Source organism: Oryx dammah, unplaced genomic scaffold, assembly GCF_014754425.2.
Source record: "Oryx dammah isolate SB20612 unplaced genomic scaffold, SCBI_Odam_1.1 HiC_scaffold_13, whole genome shotgun sequence".
NCBI classification, from domain to species: domain Eukaryota; kingdom Metazoa; phylum Chordata; class Mammalia; order Artiodactyla; family Bovidae; genus Oryx; species Oryx dammah.
In genome coordinates this window covers 14,104,663-14,119,150 of record NW_024070197.1, presented here as the reverse complement: position 1 = coordinate 14,119,150, position 14,488 = coordinate 14,104,663, and the positions used below count along the sequence as shown (strand labels likewise).

At 56.0% G+C, this 14,488-nt stretch overlaps 1 protein-coding gene across 2 annotated transcripts in view; it reads left to right on the top strand.

Annotated features, from left to right (window-relative positions):
* The window catches only part of GRIK5 (glutamate ionotropic receptor kainate type subunit 5), a 62,898-nt gene extending 51,609 nt beyond the window's left edge, over nt 1-11,289 (top strand). For both annotated transcript variants that reach the window (XM_040252662.1, XM_040252663.1), the window contains 5 exons: nt 1,477-1,642; nt 2,173-2,398; nt 4,791-4,919; nt 5,022-5,143; nt 10,873-11,289. In XM_040252662.1, the coding sequence (XP_040108596.1) occupies nt 1,477-1,642; nt 2,173-2,398; nt 4,791-4,919; nt 5,022-5,143; nt 10,873-11,289 (1,060 nt within the window). The remainder of the gene's footprint in view (nt 1-1,476; nt 1,643-2,172; nt 2,399-4,790; nt 4,920-5,021; nt 5,144-10,872) is intronic.
* Nucleotides 11,290-14,488: the final 3,199 nt, after the last annotated feature.

Here is a 14,488-nt window from a genome sequence, read left to right as displayed (position 1 = left end):
CCTGGAAAATCCCATGGATGGAGGAGCCTGGTGGGCTGCAGTCCATGGGGTCGCTAAGAGTCAGACACGACTGAGCGACTTCACTTTCACTTTTCAGTTTCATGCATTGGAGAAGGAAATGGCAACCCACTCCAGTGTTCTTGCCTGGAGAATCCCAGGGACGGGGGAGCTTGGTGGGCTGCTATCTATGGGGTCGCATAGAGTCGGACATGACTGAAGTGACTTAGCAGCAGCAGGGTAGGTCTAGCATAACATATTCTTGGGCTAACTTAACTCTAATTCTAATGTTATCCTTTATCTCTTTGAATGTCTTATGCATTCAAAGAAATCTCTCTACTCTGGTTAGGAGCTCAAAAGATTCTCATCCCTGTATGAGCCCTGGAAATTGTTCTCCCTTTGAACGTTCTTATCTGACCCCTTGGAGTTTTATCCAGTGCATACACAGGCTGACATTCAGCCAAAGATTCAAAAGAGAAGCTATGCAGATTACTAGAACTCTGAGCATTCTGCTTCTTCCTCTTGGGCATTCTGTCTCATGAATGCCAGCCATCTCTTGGCCTTCTTGATCTCTGATCTCCATCTCTACAGCTCAGTGAGTTTGCCAGACTCTGGGTTTTCCTTCCTGGCACAGCCGTCTATAAATTAAGTCCAGCTGGGTAATGGCAAGCAAGTCTTACTTCATGATTTCTCTTTCCTCAGGGATCCTGGGCCTGTAATGCCTGTTGTCCTTTGTCTAAGGTCATTTCCTATACCCTGTCCAGTTTTCTATTAGTAGTTCACAGTGAGAGGGTATTTCCAGACCATCTTATTCTCTTGTGTTTCTGACAGTGGAAGTCACTGGAAATAAAGTGTTAGTTGCTCAGTTGTGTCCAACTCTTTGTGACACCATGGACTGTAGGGCACCAGGCTCCTCTGTCCATGGGATTCTCCAGCAAAGAATACTGGAGTGCGTTGCCATGCCCTCCTCCAGGGGATCTTCCCAACCCTGGGATCAAATCCGGGTCTTCTGCATTGCAGATGGAGTCTTTACTGTCTGAGCTACCAGGAAGTCTCTGGAAATAATACTTAAACCCAGGGAAGGGACTTTCCTGGTGGTCCAATGGCTTCAACTCTGTGCTCCCAATGGAGGGGACCCTTGTTCAATCCCTGCTCAGGGAACTAGATCCCACATGCTCAACTAAGACCTGGTGCGGCCAAATAAATAAATAAAATCTTTTAAAAACTGTAAACCCAGGGATCTGGACTCCAGATTCTATGATCCCAGCCCCTCCCAACTCTTTGTGATGCCCTGGACTGTAGGCGGCCAGGCTCTTCTGTCCATGGGATTCTGTGATCCCAGATTCCATTATCCCAGTCAGCAGTCAGCCTTCTAGATGCTGGGGTCACTGAGGGGGGCACCACCAAGGGGGTGCATGGCCACAGGGGCAAAGTGGCAGGGATGGCTCCAGCCCGTAGCTCACCCCTCCCACCCCTCAGGTGGGCCTTCACCTTGATCATCATCTCCTCCTACACGGCCAACCTGGCCGCCTTCCTCACCGTGCAGCGCATGGAGGTGCCCGTGGAGTCGGCCGATGACCTGGCAGACCAGACCAACATCGAGTACGGCACCATCCACGCCGGCTCCACCATGACCTTCTTTCAGGTGGGGCCCCCGGCGCCACCCTGGCTTGGGGTCGGGGTCACCGCCATGCACAGCAGCTTAGGGTAGGGCAGGGCATTCCTCAGAAGGTCCCCGCAGGGCCTGGAGGAGGAAAGCTGTCCTGTTTGGCCTGGATTGGAGGTCTCCCTGGAACAGGCTGGGCCCAGGAGAGATAATGGGGGTGGAGCCTCTGCTTCTCTGGATATACCCTGGGAACACTGGGAAGACGGCTGAGCATTAAGCTGTGCCAAGACCCAAGGGTGGGAGAGAGAAAAAGGGTTAGAAAACAGGTCATGCCCCCTCCTTCCCAAGCCTTCAGTCCTCGGGGTCCTCGCTGGGCTGGTGGGTGTGGGGAAGGTTTGGACCTGGCCTTGAGCAGTCTGTCTGTCTCGTCTCTCTCTGTCCTTGGCTCTGCCTTCCTCTGGTCTCCTCTCTCTCTCGGCTTGAGGGGGACCTCCTGGAGGGCAGAGGGCACGGGGAAAGGCGGGAGTGGAAAGACCCTCACCCGTGCCCCCCACGCTCCCCTGGCCCAGAATTCACGGTACCAGACGTACCAGCGGATGTGGAACTACATGCAGTCCAAGCAGCCCAGCGTGTTTGTCAAGAGCACGGAGGAGGGCATCGCCCGCGTCCTCAACTCCCGCTACGCCTTCCTGCTCGAGTCCACCATGAACGAGTACCACCGGCGCCTCAACTGCAACCTCACCCAGATCGGGGGCCTCCTCGACACCAAGGGCTACGGCATCGGCATGCCGCTGGGTATGGCGGCCCTGGGGCCCCGGGCAGCCGGAACCAAGCCGTGTGAGCAGGCCACGCGGTGGGCTAGACCCTCCCTGAGCAGGCTGGGTGTGCTGTGTGTGGCTTCCTGCCTGTGTGGCCTTGGGCAGGTGTCGCCACCTCCCTGAGCCTCTGCCCCCTCCACCCAGATACACAGGCCTAGAAGCCATCCACTCCAGCCCTGCAGGGCGGCTGGGAGAACCCTGTGAGGCTCGCCACCTTCTCCCATTGGCCCCAGGGGCCCCCCAGGGGGAGGGCATGGTTTTGCTGACTTCACATTCTCTGCACCAAACCCACAGCCTGGCTCAGTGCAGGTGCTCAGGAAATGACAGTGGATGTTGTTGGATGGGTGGAAGGGAGGAAGAATGATGGATGGATCTGCCAGGGAGACCTGGACGTGTTTTTCCAGGGCTGGTGCTGGAAACTCACCACCTATTTTGTCACCCAGTTTTGGCTTTTAAACCTACCTCTGTTCTGATGATTGCTGCACCACTTCCCTGTGACTGCATAACAAACGAGCCCAAATTTTAGCAGCTTTGCAGTAGGGTCAGTGCTGTTATCGGGGAAACTGTGGCGCCTGGTGCTCTGAGAGACAGGATCCGGAGTCACACCAACCTGGATTGCAATCCCAGCTTCCTCCCTGACTCAGGCGACAATGTCATCTGCCTCCTTCAGATAACGAGGGTGGTAATACCTACCTCGGGCTTCCCTGGTGGCTCAGTGGTAAAGAATCCACCTGCCAACTCAGGAGATGCGGGTTCAGCCCCTGAGTGGGGAAGATGCCCTGGAGAAGGAATGGCAACCCACTCCAGTATTCTTGCCGGGAAAACCCCTTGGATGGGGGTGCCTGGTGATTACAGTCCATGGGGTCCCAAAGGGTCGGACACAACTTAGCAACTGAACAGCCACAGTACGTGCCTCACAGGATCACTGTGAGACCTGAATACATTTCTGTAGACCAAGGGTCTAGCACACAGTAGGTGTCTGCTAAATACCCATCACCACACTAGCCCTAGTTTCTGGCACCTGGGAGATGCTCAAGAATCATCCCAGTGAGGACTCCTCTGGTGGTCCAGCGGTAAAGACTCCACCTTTCAGTGCAGGGGGGCGCAGGTTTGATCCCTGGTCGGGAAGCTAAGATGCCTTACAGTCAAAAAACCGCAACATAAAACTGAAGCAATATTGTAACAGATTCAATAAAGACCTTAAAAGTGGTCCACGAAAAAAATATTTTTTAAAAAAGAATGACCATAATTAGTACAGGGTAGGATGTGGGTGGGACCCAAGGATAGTTTAAGGGAAGGATCTGAGGGCAGGGAAGAGAGAGGTGGTCCAGGTCTGACAGAAGAGAGGTGTGGCTGGGGACTCATTCATGTGGCAGGTCTGACGCCCTACTGTGTGCCAGGACTGTGCTGGGTACTCAGAGGCCACAGCAGGGAGCTAGCTGCTTCATATCTTAGTTTACCAACCAGGGATTGAACCCAGGCCCCCCATAGTGAAAGCACAGACCCCTAACCACAGGACTGCTGGGGAAGTCCCTGGCATTTTAAACAGAGTTAGCAAAGACCTTTCTGAGGCACCATGTGAGCTGCACCATGGGTGAAGTAAGGAAGCGAACACTCCAGGCAGAAGCCAAGGTCCTAAGGGAGCCCCAGGTGGCAGGGCCAGTGACTGCAGGATCTTGTTGAACCTGTGAACATTTTTTTTCTAGCTGCAAACAGAAGTCACTGGAGAGTTTTAAGCACCAGAGAGGTGTGATCTATGGCTGTGTTTCTGAAATTGTCTCTCTGGCTGCTGTGTTGCGAAGAGCTTCAGTGAGGAGTGAGGGAGGGGCCACAAGGAAGGCAGTGGTGGTGTTCAGTCGCTCAGTTGTGTCTGACTCTTTGCAGTCCCATGGACTGCAGCACGCCAGGCTTCACTGTCCTTCACTATCTCCCGGAGTCTGCTCAGACTCCCGTCCATTGGGATGATGATGCCATCCAACCATCTCATCCTCTGTACCCCTCTTCTCCTCCTGCCTTCAGTCTTTCTCAACATCAGGGGTCTTTTCCAATGAGTCAGCTCTTTGCATCAGGTGGCCAAAGCATTGGAGCTTCAGCTTCAGCACCAGTTTTTCCAATGACTATTCAGGGTTGATTTCCTTTAGGATTGACTGGTTTGATCTCCTTGCTGTCCAAGGAGGGGGAAATGGTGACAGATGTGACCGGTTGGGGGCTTGGCCCAAGGGTGGTTAAGGGGGGCTGGTGAGCAGTAGTCGGACAGAGGGTGGACAGGGAAGATGCTGGGCACACGGCAGAACCGGGAGGAGAGGAGGGCCTTGGGGGGCAGGGCTCCAGGGTCCCGATGACCTGCCCCTGCTGTGTGCCTGGTCCAGGCTCCCCGTTCCGGGATGAGATCACGCTGGCCATCCTTCAGCTTCAGGAGAACAATCGGCTGGAGATCCTGAAGCGCAAGTGGTGGGAGGGGGGCCGCTGCCCCAAGGAGGAGGACCACCGAGCCAAAGGTCAGCTGCCCCCATGTGCCCTGCCCTTCCCGGAGGCCCCTCACTGGCCCGCTCCTCCCCCGCCCGCAAGGCCCGACCCCTGGCTCTCCCCCTCCACCCCAGGCTTGGGCATGGAGAACATCGGGGGCATTTTTGTCGTGCTCATCTGTGGCCTCATCATCGCTGTCTTCGTGGCAGTCATGGAGTTCATATGGTCCACGCGGAGGTCGGCAGAGTCGGAAGAGGTAAGGAAGCTGATGAAGGGCGTGAGGGGAGAAGTGGGACCCCGGCGGTGGTGGGGGCTTGTGACGACTGTGGTATTGGGGGCCATTCCTGGAGGAATGCGGGGAAAGGGGTGGGAGCCAGGGAGGGAAGAGACGATCCTCCAGGGGTCCCAGAGCTCCACAAAGACGTGAGAGCAGGGATTTCGCTGGTGGTCCAGTGGTTAGGACTTGGTGGTCTCAAGGCAGAGGGTCCTGGTTCAATCCCTGGTCGGGGAACTAAGATCCCACAAGCTGCAGGGCAGCCAAATTTTAAAAAAAGAGGCGAGGGCAGAAGGAAGAGGAGAGAGAGGGTCCACGGACGTGAGGAAGGATAGAGCAGGAAGAGGGCGCAGGCAGCGGTGAGGATGCGGGAAAGGAGTGAGGAGGGGCACCGAGGGAAGGCTCGGGGAGAGGACGAGGTGGTGGATAAGGAAGAAATAGCAGGAGAGACAGTGGGGCAAGGAGAATGCAGCTGTATGCGGCAGCAAGGGAGCAGGCGTGCTGGTGGCTCTCAGCCCTGTGCCGGCGCCAGCTGCCCACCCACACTCCATCATAACCCCGCGGCCCGCCCCCTCGCTCCTCCTCCGCAATTCCCACCTTCCCTCTGCCAGCCTCCAGCCCCTCCTCCCCCTCCTGCTGTGAGCCCTTGACCTTGCTTCTGCTCGCCTGAGAAAAGCAGAGGAGTCTGAGAGCCTGCCAGCCCTCACCTCCACATCCCGCCACCCGCCTGCCTTCCCCACTCGCCCCGTTAGTTATTCCAAATGCGCATCCACACTCCTCCTCGCGGACACTCCACCTGTCCCCAGTACCCTCTCGCCTTCCCAAGGACATTCCTCAGCCTTCCTTCCCTCCGGCACCATCAGTTTTCCTCTCTGTTGGATCAAGCCGGTGGCTGGCAGATTCACTATCGTTTCTCCCGTCTTCAAGGAATCCTCTCTCTCGACCCAGATTCCCCTCCTGGTCACCAGCCCATTCCTCCCCTTCTGCGGCAGCCTTGACAGGGTGTTTCTAGTTTCTGTCCTTCCATTCATTCTTGGACACACTCCCATCCACCTTCTGTCCCCGCCCCTCTGCTGAAGCCAGTCTCGCCATCCATGACCTTCACATCTGAAATCCAGTGCCTGAGTCTCCAGCCTCATCACGGTGAGGTAGCCCAGGGCTCCCACACAGCCGGTCACCATCTCCTCAGCCCTCTCTGGTCCCTGCTCCTGTGTCATCTTCCTCCTACCTCTCTGACATTCTCGTTGGGAGGCCCTAGGGCTCGGGCCTAGGACTTCTCTTCTCTTCCTCCCCTCCCTCGGTGATCTCTTCTAGCCAAATGGTTTGCAAGACTGTATGCTGATGACTCCTGCATTATTCATCTTGTGCCACGTAACAAGCTATCCCCCATTTTAGCAACTTCCAACAACAGATAGCAGTTCATAGTTTGCATACGTCAGGAATCTGGGAGCAGCTTAGCTGGGTGGTCCTGGCAGCTCAGCGTCTCTGCTAAGGTCACGTGCATGATGTCATGGGGAGTTGCTGTTGTCTGGGGGCTTCCCAGGTGGCGCTAGTGGTAAAGAACCTGCCTGCCAATCCAGGATATGTAAGAGATGTGGGTTCGATTCCTGGGTCAGGAAGATCCCCTGGAGGAGGGGGCATGGCAACCCACTCCAGTATTCTTGCCTGGAGAATCCCATGAACAGAAGAGCCTGGCAGCTACAGTCCATAGGGTCACACAGAGTCGGACACGACTGAAGCAACTTGGCACACACGCACAGAGGCCCCACTGCGGCTAGAGGATCTACTTCCAGGGTGGCTCCCTGTCTCAGGGTGTACTTGGGGTTTTAATTTATGAGAGTGCCTGGGTGATGACACGAGATGCCAGTGCCAGGGAAAGAAGAATTTAGTACTTACATCACCTAACAGAAGCCCATGCTCCCCCCATCACCAACGCCACTAGGGCCACAAGGAATGCACCAGCTTTGGTCAGGAAGCAGAAGGGAGAGAGAAACCTAGGGCAGAGGCTTCATTGGGAAAGGCAAGGCACGTGGGGAAATGGCTTAGTACTCGGCCATGTGAACGCCATCACTTCATGGGAAATAGATGGGGAAACAGTGGAAACAGTGTCAGACTTTATTTTGGGGGGCTCCAAAATCACTGCAGATGATGACTGCAACCATGAAATTAAAAGACGCTTATTCCTTGGAAGAAAAGTTATGACCAACCTAGATAGCATATACAAAAGCAGAAACATTACTTTGCCGACTAAGGTCCATCTAGTCAAGGCTGTGGTTTTTCCTGTGGTCATGTATGGATGTGAGAGTTGGACTGTGAAGAAAGCTGAGTGCTGAAGAATTGATGCGTTTGAACTGTGGTGTTGGAGAAGACTCTTGAGAGTCCCTTGGACTGCAAGGAGATCCAACCAGTCCATTCTGAAGGAGATCAGAAGGGATTTCTTTGGAGGGAATGATGCTAAAGATGAAGCTCCAGTACTTTGGCCACCTCATGCGAAGAGTTGACTCATTGGAAAAGACTCTGATGCTGGGAGGGATTGGGGGCAGGAGGAGAAGGGGACGACAGAGGATGAGATGGCTGGATGGCATCACTGACTCAATGGGCGTGAGTTTGAGTGAACTCCGGGAGTTGGTGATGAACAGGGAGGCCTGGTGTGCTGCGATTCATGGGGTTGCAAAGAGTCGGACACAGCTGAGCAACTGAACTGAACTGATGTGAACGCTGTTAGCAGGCTGTGGGCTAGAGGGGTCGTCTCTACTTGGCTGGTACCTGCCCTGGGTTGTTTTAGGGTTTGGTGTGTGAGTCAGATAAAGAGGGAGTATAGATTCAGAACTGGTTGGGTTTTCGTATGAAAGGCAGGTTCCCAACCCTTCGCTGTCCCTAAGAATCGGCTAGCTCTGGGAGGGTGGTCTCTCCCTGGCTAGCAAGATGTTTAAGATGTCAAAACATCCTGAGATAGAATAAAAATACACTCATTGACATGGCAGCAGGCAGGAGGCCTCAGTTCCTCACTCAGAGACTTCTCCATAGGGCTGCTTGAGTGTCCTCAGGCCGTGGCAGCCGACTTGTCCCAGAGCAAGGGATCCAAGAGAGAGCTGAAATGTCAGCCGACCTAGCCTTATTCTGTGGATCACACAGTGACTCTCCTACACAGGCAAAGGGGATTACACAAGGGTGTGAACATCCTGGGGGCAGGATCTTGGAGGCTGACTACCATAACCCCCAGGTGTGTATCCCTTCCAGGGACCTCTCCCTGAACCCACGGTTTGTAAATTCAGCTCCCTGTACTCTGCACCTCCACGTGGATGTCCACCAGGCGGTGCATGACGTCATATGGCCAACACGGAGCTCTGCCCACCCGTCAGGCAACACTGTCATTCCAGTTGCTAGGGCCAAAATATGTGGAGTCACCCTTCACCCCTCCCTCTTCCTCACACCCTCTACCTGATCTCAGCAAAAACTGTGGGCTCCACCTTTGAAACACACCCAGAATTCAAATTCTTCTCACCTCCTTGGCCACCACCACACTGGTCCAGGCACTGCCATCTCTTGCCTGGTGATCAGAGTGGTTTCCTAGGGGGCTCTCTGCTCTTGCCCTTGGCCTCCCTACAGTCTTCTCAGCACAGCTTCAGAGTGATCTGAAGCACAGCAGTCCTATATCTAAAACTCTTCTGCCTCAGTTGTTGTTCAGGCGCTCAGTTGTGTCCGACTCTTTGGGACCCTATGGACTGCACCACGCCAGGCTTGCCTATCCTTCACCATCTCCTGGAGCTTGCTCAAACTCATGTCCGTTGAGTCAGTGATGCCATCCAACCATCTCGTCCTCTGTCGTCCCCTTCTGCCTTCAATCTTTCCCAGCATCAGGGTCTTTTCCAGTGAGTTGGCTCATCTGACTCAGAGGCCTAAAGCTCAACATTCAGAAAATGAAGATCATGGCATCCAGTCCCATCACTTCATGGGAAATAGATGGGGAAACAGTAGAAACAGTGTCAGACTTTATTTTTGGGGGCTCCAAAATCACTGCAGATGGTGACTGCAGCCATGAAATTAAAAGACGCTTACTCCTTGGAAGAAAAGTTATGACCAACCTAGATAGTATATTCAAAAGCAGAAATATTACTTTGCCGACTAAGGTCCATCTAATCAAGGCTGTGGTTTTTCCTGTGGTCATGTATGGATGTGAGAGTTGGACTGTGAAGAAGGCTGAGCGCCGAAGAATTGATGCTTTTGAACTGTGGTGTTGGAGAAGACTCTTGAGAGTCCCTTGGACTGCAAGGAGATCCAACCAGTCCATTCTGAAGGAGATCAGAAGGGATTTCTTGGAGGGAATGATGCTAAAGCTGAAACTCCAATACTTTGGCCACCTCATGTGAAGAGTTGACTTTGGAAAAGACTGATGCTGGGAGGGATTGGGGGCAGGAGGAAAAGGGGACGACAGAGGATGAGATGGCTGGATGGCATTACTGACTCGATGGGTGTGAGTCTGAGTGAACTCCGGGAGTTGGTGATGGACAAGGAGGCCTGGTGTGCTGTGATTCATGGGGTCGCAAAGAGTCGGACACGACTGAGCGACTGAACTGAACTGAACTGAAAAGCCAAATGCTTACAGTGGACTCTGGGCCTTAAACAAGCCAGCCAGAATTGCTCCTATGACCTCATCTCCTCCCATGCCCCCTGGCCTACCCACCCCAACCACCCTTCCAGCAGCTCCACACCTGTATCCAGCTGAACTGTCTGCCCTCCCTCCTGCCGGGTCCCCTGCAGAGCATCCCGCCCTGCCTTTGTCTACTTGCAGGCCCTTTTCTCAACGAGTCTCCCCTAAGGTCTCATCTCAACATTCAACCTTGCTCCCCACCCACACCCCTATCTCTTTTCCGAATTTAATTTTTCTCCAAAGCACTCATCACCATCGAACATACTATGTCTTTAGGTTTTGTCTCTGTATGCTGGCATATAACCTCCAGGAGGGCAGGGCCTTCCACCTGTTCTCGATGTGGCCCTAATGCTCCAAGACAGTGCCTGGGACACTGTAGGTGGTCTGCCAGTATGTTGTGAAAGTGTTAGTCACTCAGTTGTGTCCTACTCTTTGCGACCCCATGGGCTGTAGCTCTCCAGGTTCCTCTGTCCGTGGGATTTTCTAGGCAAGAGTACTGGAGTAAGTAGCCATTGCCTTCCCCAGGGATCTTCCCCACGCAGGGATCAAACCTGTGTCTCCTGCTATGCAGGCAGATTCTTTACCATCTGAGCCACCAGTAGGCGGTCAGTACTGAGCACAGGAATCAGTGACAGGATGGAGAACAAGTAGGAGGGAAGGACTAGAAGCAGTTAGAAAGTTCACAGTGAAAAGACAAGAGGCGGGATAGTAGGAAGAGAGGAGCATGGCTCGGAGGTGAAGGGCCGATTTAAGAATAAATCCAGAGAATGAGGAAGACGGGAGAGAGAAGTGGAGGACAGACAGGAGTTGAGAGGCGAGAAGGAAGAGCACGCGGAGAAAAGGGACCTGCGAGGGAAGAGACCAGGAAGTGAGGAGAGGATGGAAGGAAGGGAGAGGGCGAGAGCGCAGGTGGGAAAGAGGAAGAGAGGTGAACACAGCGGTAGGGCGGGGAGAGCAGGAGGATGTGAAGAGCGTGGCCTGGAGGACCAGGGGGCAGAGAGGGAGGAGGCGCGCGGCAGGGAGGGCGCAGACCGTGACCGCCGCCCCGCGCCGCCCCCAGGTGTCGGTGTGCCAGGAGATGCTGCAGGAGCTGCGCCACGCCGTGTCCTGCCGCAAGACGTCGCGTTCCCGCCGGCGCCGGCGGCCCGGCGGCCCCAGCCGGGCCCTGCTCTCGCTGCGCGCCGTCCGTGAGATGCGCCTTAGCAACGGCAAGCTCTACTCTGCTGGCGCGGATGCGGGCAGCGCGCACGGGGGCCCCCAGCGTCTCCTGGACGATCCCGGGCCGCCAGGCGGGGCCCGGCCCCCCGCCCCCACGCCCTGTACCCACGTGCGCGTCTGCCAGGAGTGCCGGCGCATCCAGGCGCTGCGGGCGTCCGGGGCCGGCGCGCCCCCGCGGGGCCTGGGCGCCCCTGCCGAAGCCACCAGCCCGCCCCGGCCCCGCCCCGCCGGCCCCCGCGAGCTGGCCGAGCACGAGTGACCAGGGGCGGGCGCCCGGACTGACGCAGGGGCCGGGCCCGCCCCAGGCCCCGGTCGCCCTCCCTTCCCCAGTGGGCGAGGGACGGGACTTGCGCCCGCCGCGCGCCGGACGCCGCGATTTTGCCTTCGGTTCCGGGTGAAGTCCGAGGCTCGGCTCCAGAGCCCGCCTGCGCCCCCTAGTGGACTCGGCGGAGGGAGCCGCGGACGCCCGCACTTCGCCCCCGACTGCGGACAAAGAGGAGCGCAGGGACCGAGAACTCCGGGGGCCGGGACTGCAGGGGTCGTTCCCGGAAGCGGAAAGCAGTCCGCGGGGAGAACACTTTCCTGGGACTGCTCAGGCTCCCCAAGACTTGACGCAGCCCTCCCCACTTCTGGAGAAGTGGGAAGCCTCTGGGCAGATGGGTGTCCCCTGGCGCCCCTCGACTCTTCTCTTTCTCTCTTTTTTTTGGGGAGAAACCTCCGAATTTCTATGAGACCCCCACAGGGAGAGGGTCAGTTGGGCCTCCATCCCTCCCCCTGCCACAGCCCAGTCCCTGTTGGAATAAAAAAAAGAACAAAACCCCAAAGCTGGGGATACGCGGGTCTCATTTCCTGGAGGTGTGAGGGCACCAAAGGCTTGGGCTTCCCCTCCCCACCCCCCAGGGAGTCTGCTTAACCACAGACTGGATGGTCACCCCTTCACTCTCTCGAGTCTCCTCCCTGCCCTCAGACAGCAGGTCCGGGCAGCTGGCCCTTCTCCACTGACCTTCTCCCAGGACAGAAGGAGGCAGCTCTCCCTAAGACAGATGGAGAGATGCAGGGATCTGGAGAGGCGGAGACACCAGGAAAAGGAGACATAGAATGACAGAAAGCAGATGGGGCTGGGGGAGGGGAGGGCGAGTGAACAGTTCAGCGTGGTGGTGCCCCGGCTGGCCCGACGGGGACAGGTGTGTGCCTGGGCCAGGGTGATTTGTTGGCTTTGTAATCGTGTGCATGTGTGTACTTCCCTGAGACCACCTTCAGTTGTCTGTGTCCCTGACCCTGTGTTTCTGCTGAAAACGTAACTCCCCAGCCCCCAAGAGAGGAAGTGAGAAATCCCGGTGGAGGGGGAGGTGCGGGGGGGGGGCGGGGGGAGGCCGAAGGGCCGGTGGAGCAGGGAAAAGGGTGGGTCTGCTTTCTGTACCCGCCCTCCCCCGCCCCGCTGGAGGTTTCTGTGGAAACTGCCGCTGAGAAAGGACGAGTGAAGGTCACACAGCCAGAGCCAAAACGAGGCCGAGTTGGAAAGGGGAGATATGGAGAGGTGGAGAGAAAGAGATGGGACAGGAATGAGGAAGAGACAAATGGAGTAACGATAGGGAGAGACCACGGAGGGGAGCAGAGAGGGATGGGGAAATAGGCCAAAGAGGAAGACGCAGGGAGACAAGCCATAATGAGTTGGGAGAAGGGTGAGACAGAATGGGAGAGAGGAGGGGTAGACAGAGAAAACAGGTTAAGAGACTTGGGGTTGTTGGGGCTGAGAGAAGCAGAGACTGAAGTGGAGCAGAGATAGGTGAGAAACAAGAAGCCTTGGAAAACTAGATGTAGACGTTACGGGGCCGAGCCGTGGAAATGCTAGAGATCAAGCGAGGGAAAGGAGCGAGGCTGGGCCCCGCCCCTCGGGCAGGCGGCCCAGAGCTCGGGAGCTGTCCGTTCAGCACCGGCCTGGCGCGCGGCATCGCCCTGTCTCCCCGACAGGACCTGCCAGCCCTCGCAGTGCTTGGGCACGCTACATCCGGGGGACCCCGCCTGTCACGCAGCACTCCGTCTCAACCTGGCCTTTTCCGTGTCTCAGACACTTGCCACATGTGTGCCCTTTAGAGGCGGGTGTGGGGGCGAGCTTGTGTCTCAGGATGTTTCTTGTTTCCACATCTCAGAGACTAATCAATGTCTCTGCCCTTGAGCGGGAATGTCAGTCCGTCAAGGTGATAGAATCTGGCTGCAGACATTTGTGGTCTCTCCCATTCTCTGTCCCAATGCCAAGCATCAGGTCTCCCACTTCTGAGTCTCCCCCACCCCCATTTCTGCTCTGTCTCATCAGTCTTATCTCTGTCTCCCCAGTTTGCCAAACATGTCTGCCTGGCTCTCTGTGGCCCCGTGTCTCTCTGTCATCTTCACTAAGTAATGTAGTTGATCTGTCTCCTCCATCTGTTTCCTCATTTCTGTCTTTGCCAGTCTGTCTGTCTTTGTCTGTCTTTCTGTTTTTCCTTTCCTATTTGCATCTCTCTGGTTTTGAACTCTATGTGTCCATTCCTCCGCTTAGTCTCTCCTTCCATCTCTCTTGCCGAGTTCCCTTGTCCCCATCCATCCCTGTGACCTTCGTAAATCTTCCTCCTCCCCCACCCAACTTCCGCAAAGCCTCACGCTGGGAACACTATGCACAGTCATCAGTCTCCCCAGACTGAGGAGGGCGTGCATGAGGGGGGACAGGAGCCTGTCTGGGGTGCAGTCTCCCCCAGCCCAGCTGGTGAGCAGGAGGAGAGAAGGCCAGAAATCTCCTGGGATCCTGAAACCCCCCAGGCTTCTCCATCCCCCCAATCTCTCTGCCATGGTCCAGGCTCATCCCTGCAGGATAAGGTGGAGAGGAAAAAGATAGTATGTTGACAGAGCCTCCCTCCTTCTCTCCCATCCTCCTCTTGGAAGGGGACAGAGTTCCGCAGAGGGGCCAACTACCAGGGCTAGAAGATGTGCCCCCCCCCCCAGTCTCCATGGAGACAGGCCAGATCTGTAAGCCCAGCCTCCTTTGCTGCATTCGCTGCCTCCCTGTTACTATGGCAACAAAGGACAGCAGGGAAGGATGGGGACGGGTCAGAGTACAGGATTGGGCTGAGGCTCTGGGTGCTGGAGGAAGGAAGGAGCCCACCTGCCTGCCGCCTTTTACTCTCTGGCCCAGTCTCCCTGTCCTTGTGGTTCTGTGATTTTGAATCTCCCATTTTTGTGTGTCTCACTCCAGCCTTCAGTGTTTCATACATATCAGTGACCTGGTCCTTAACCTTCATGCCCCTTGCCTGTCTCCCACATCTCAACTTCCATAGGTGGGAGGATACCCACATTCTGAAAAAGCTACAGAGACAGGCTCTTGCCTGCTCCCTGCCCTTTCTGCCATCCCCACAGAGTCTGGGAGTGTTCCTCATAGAGCAGAGAGGTATGGGTGGGAGGCTGTAACTCCTCAGGCTCCAGTGGGT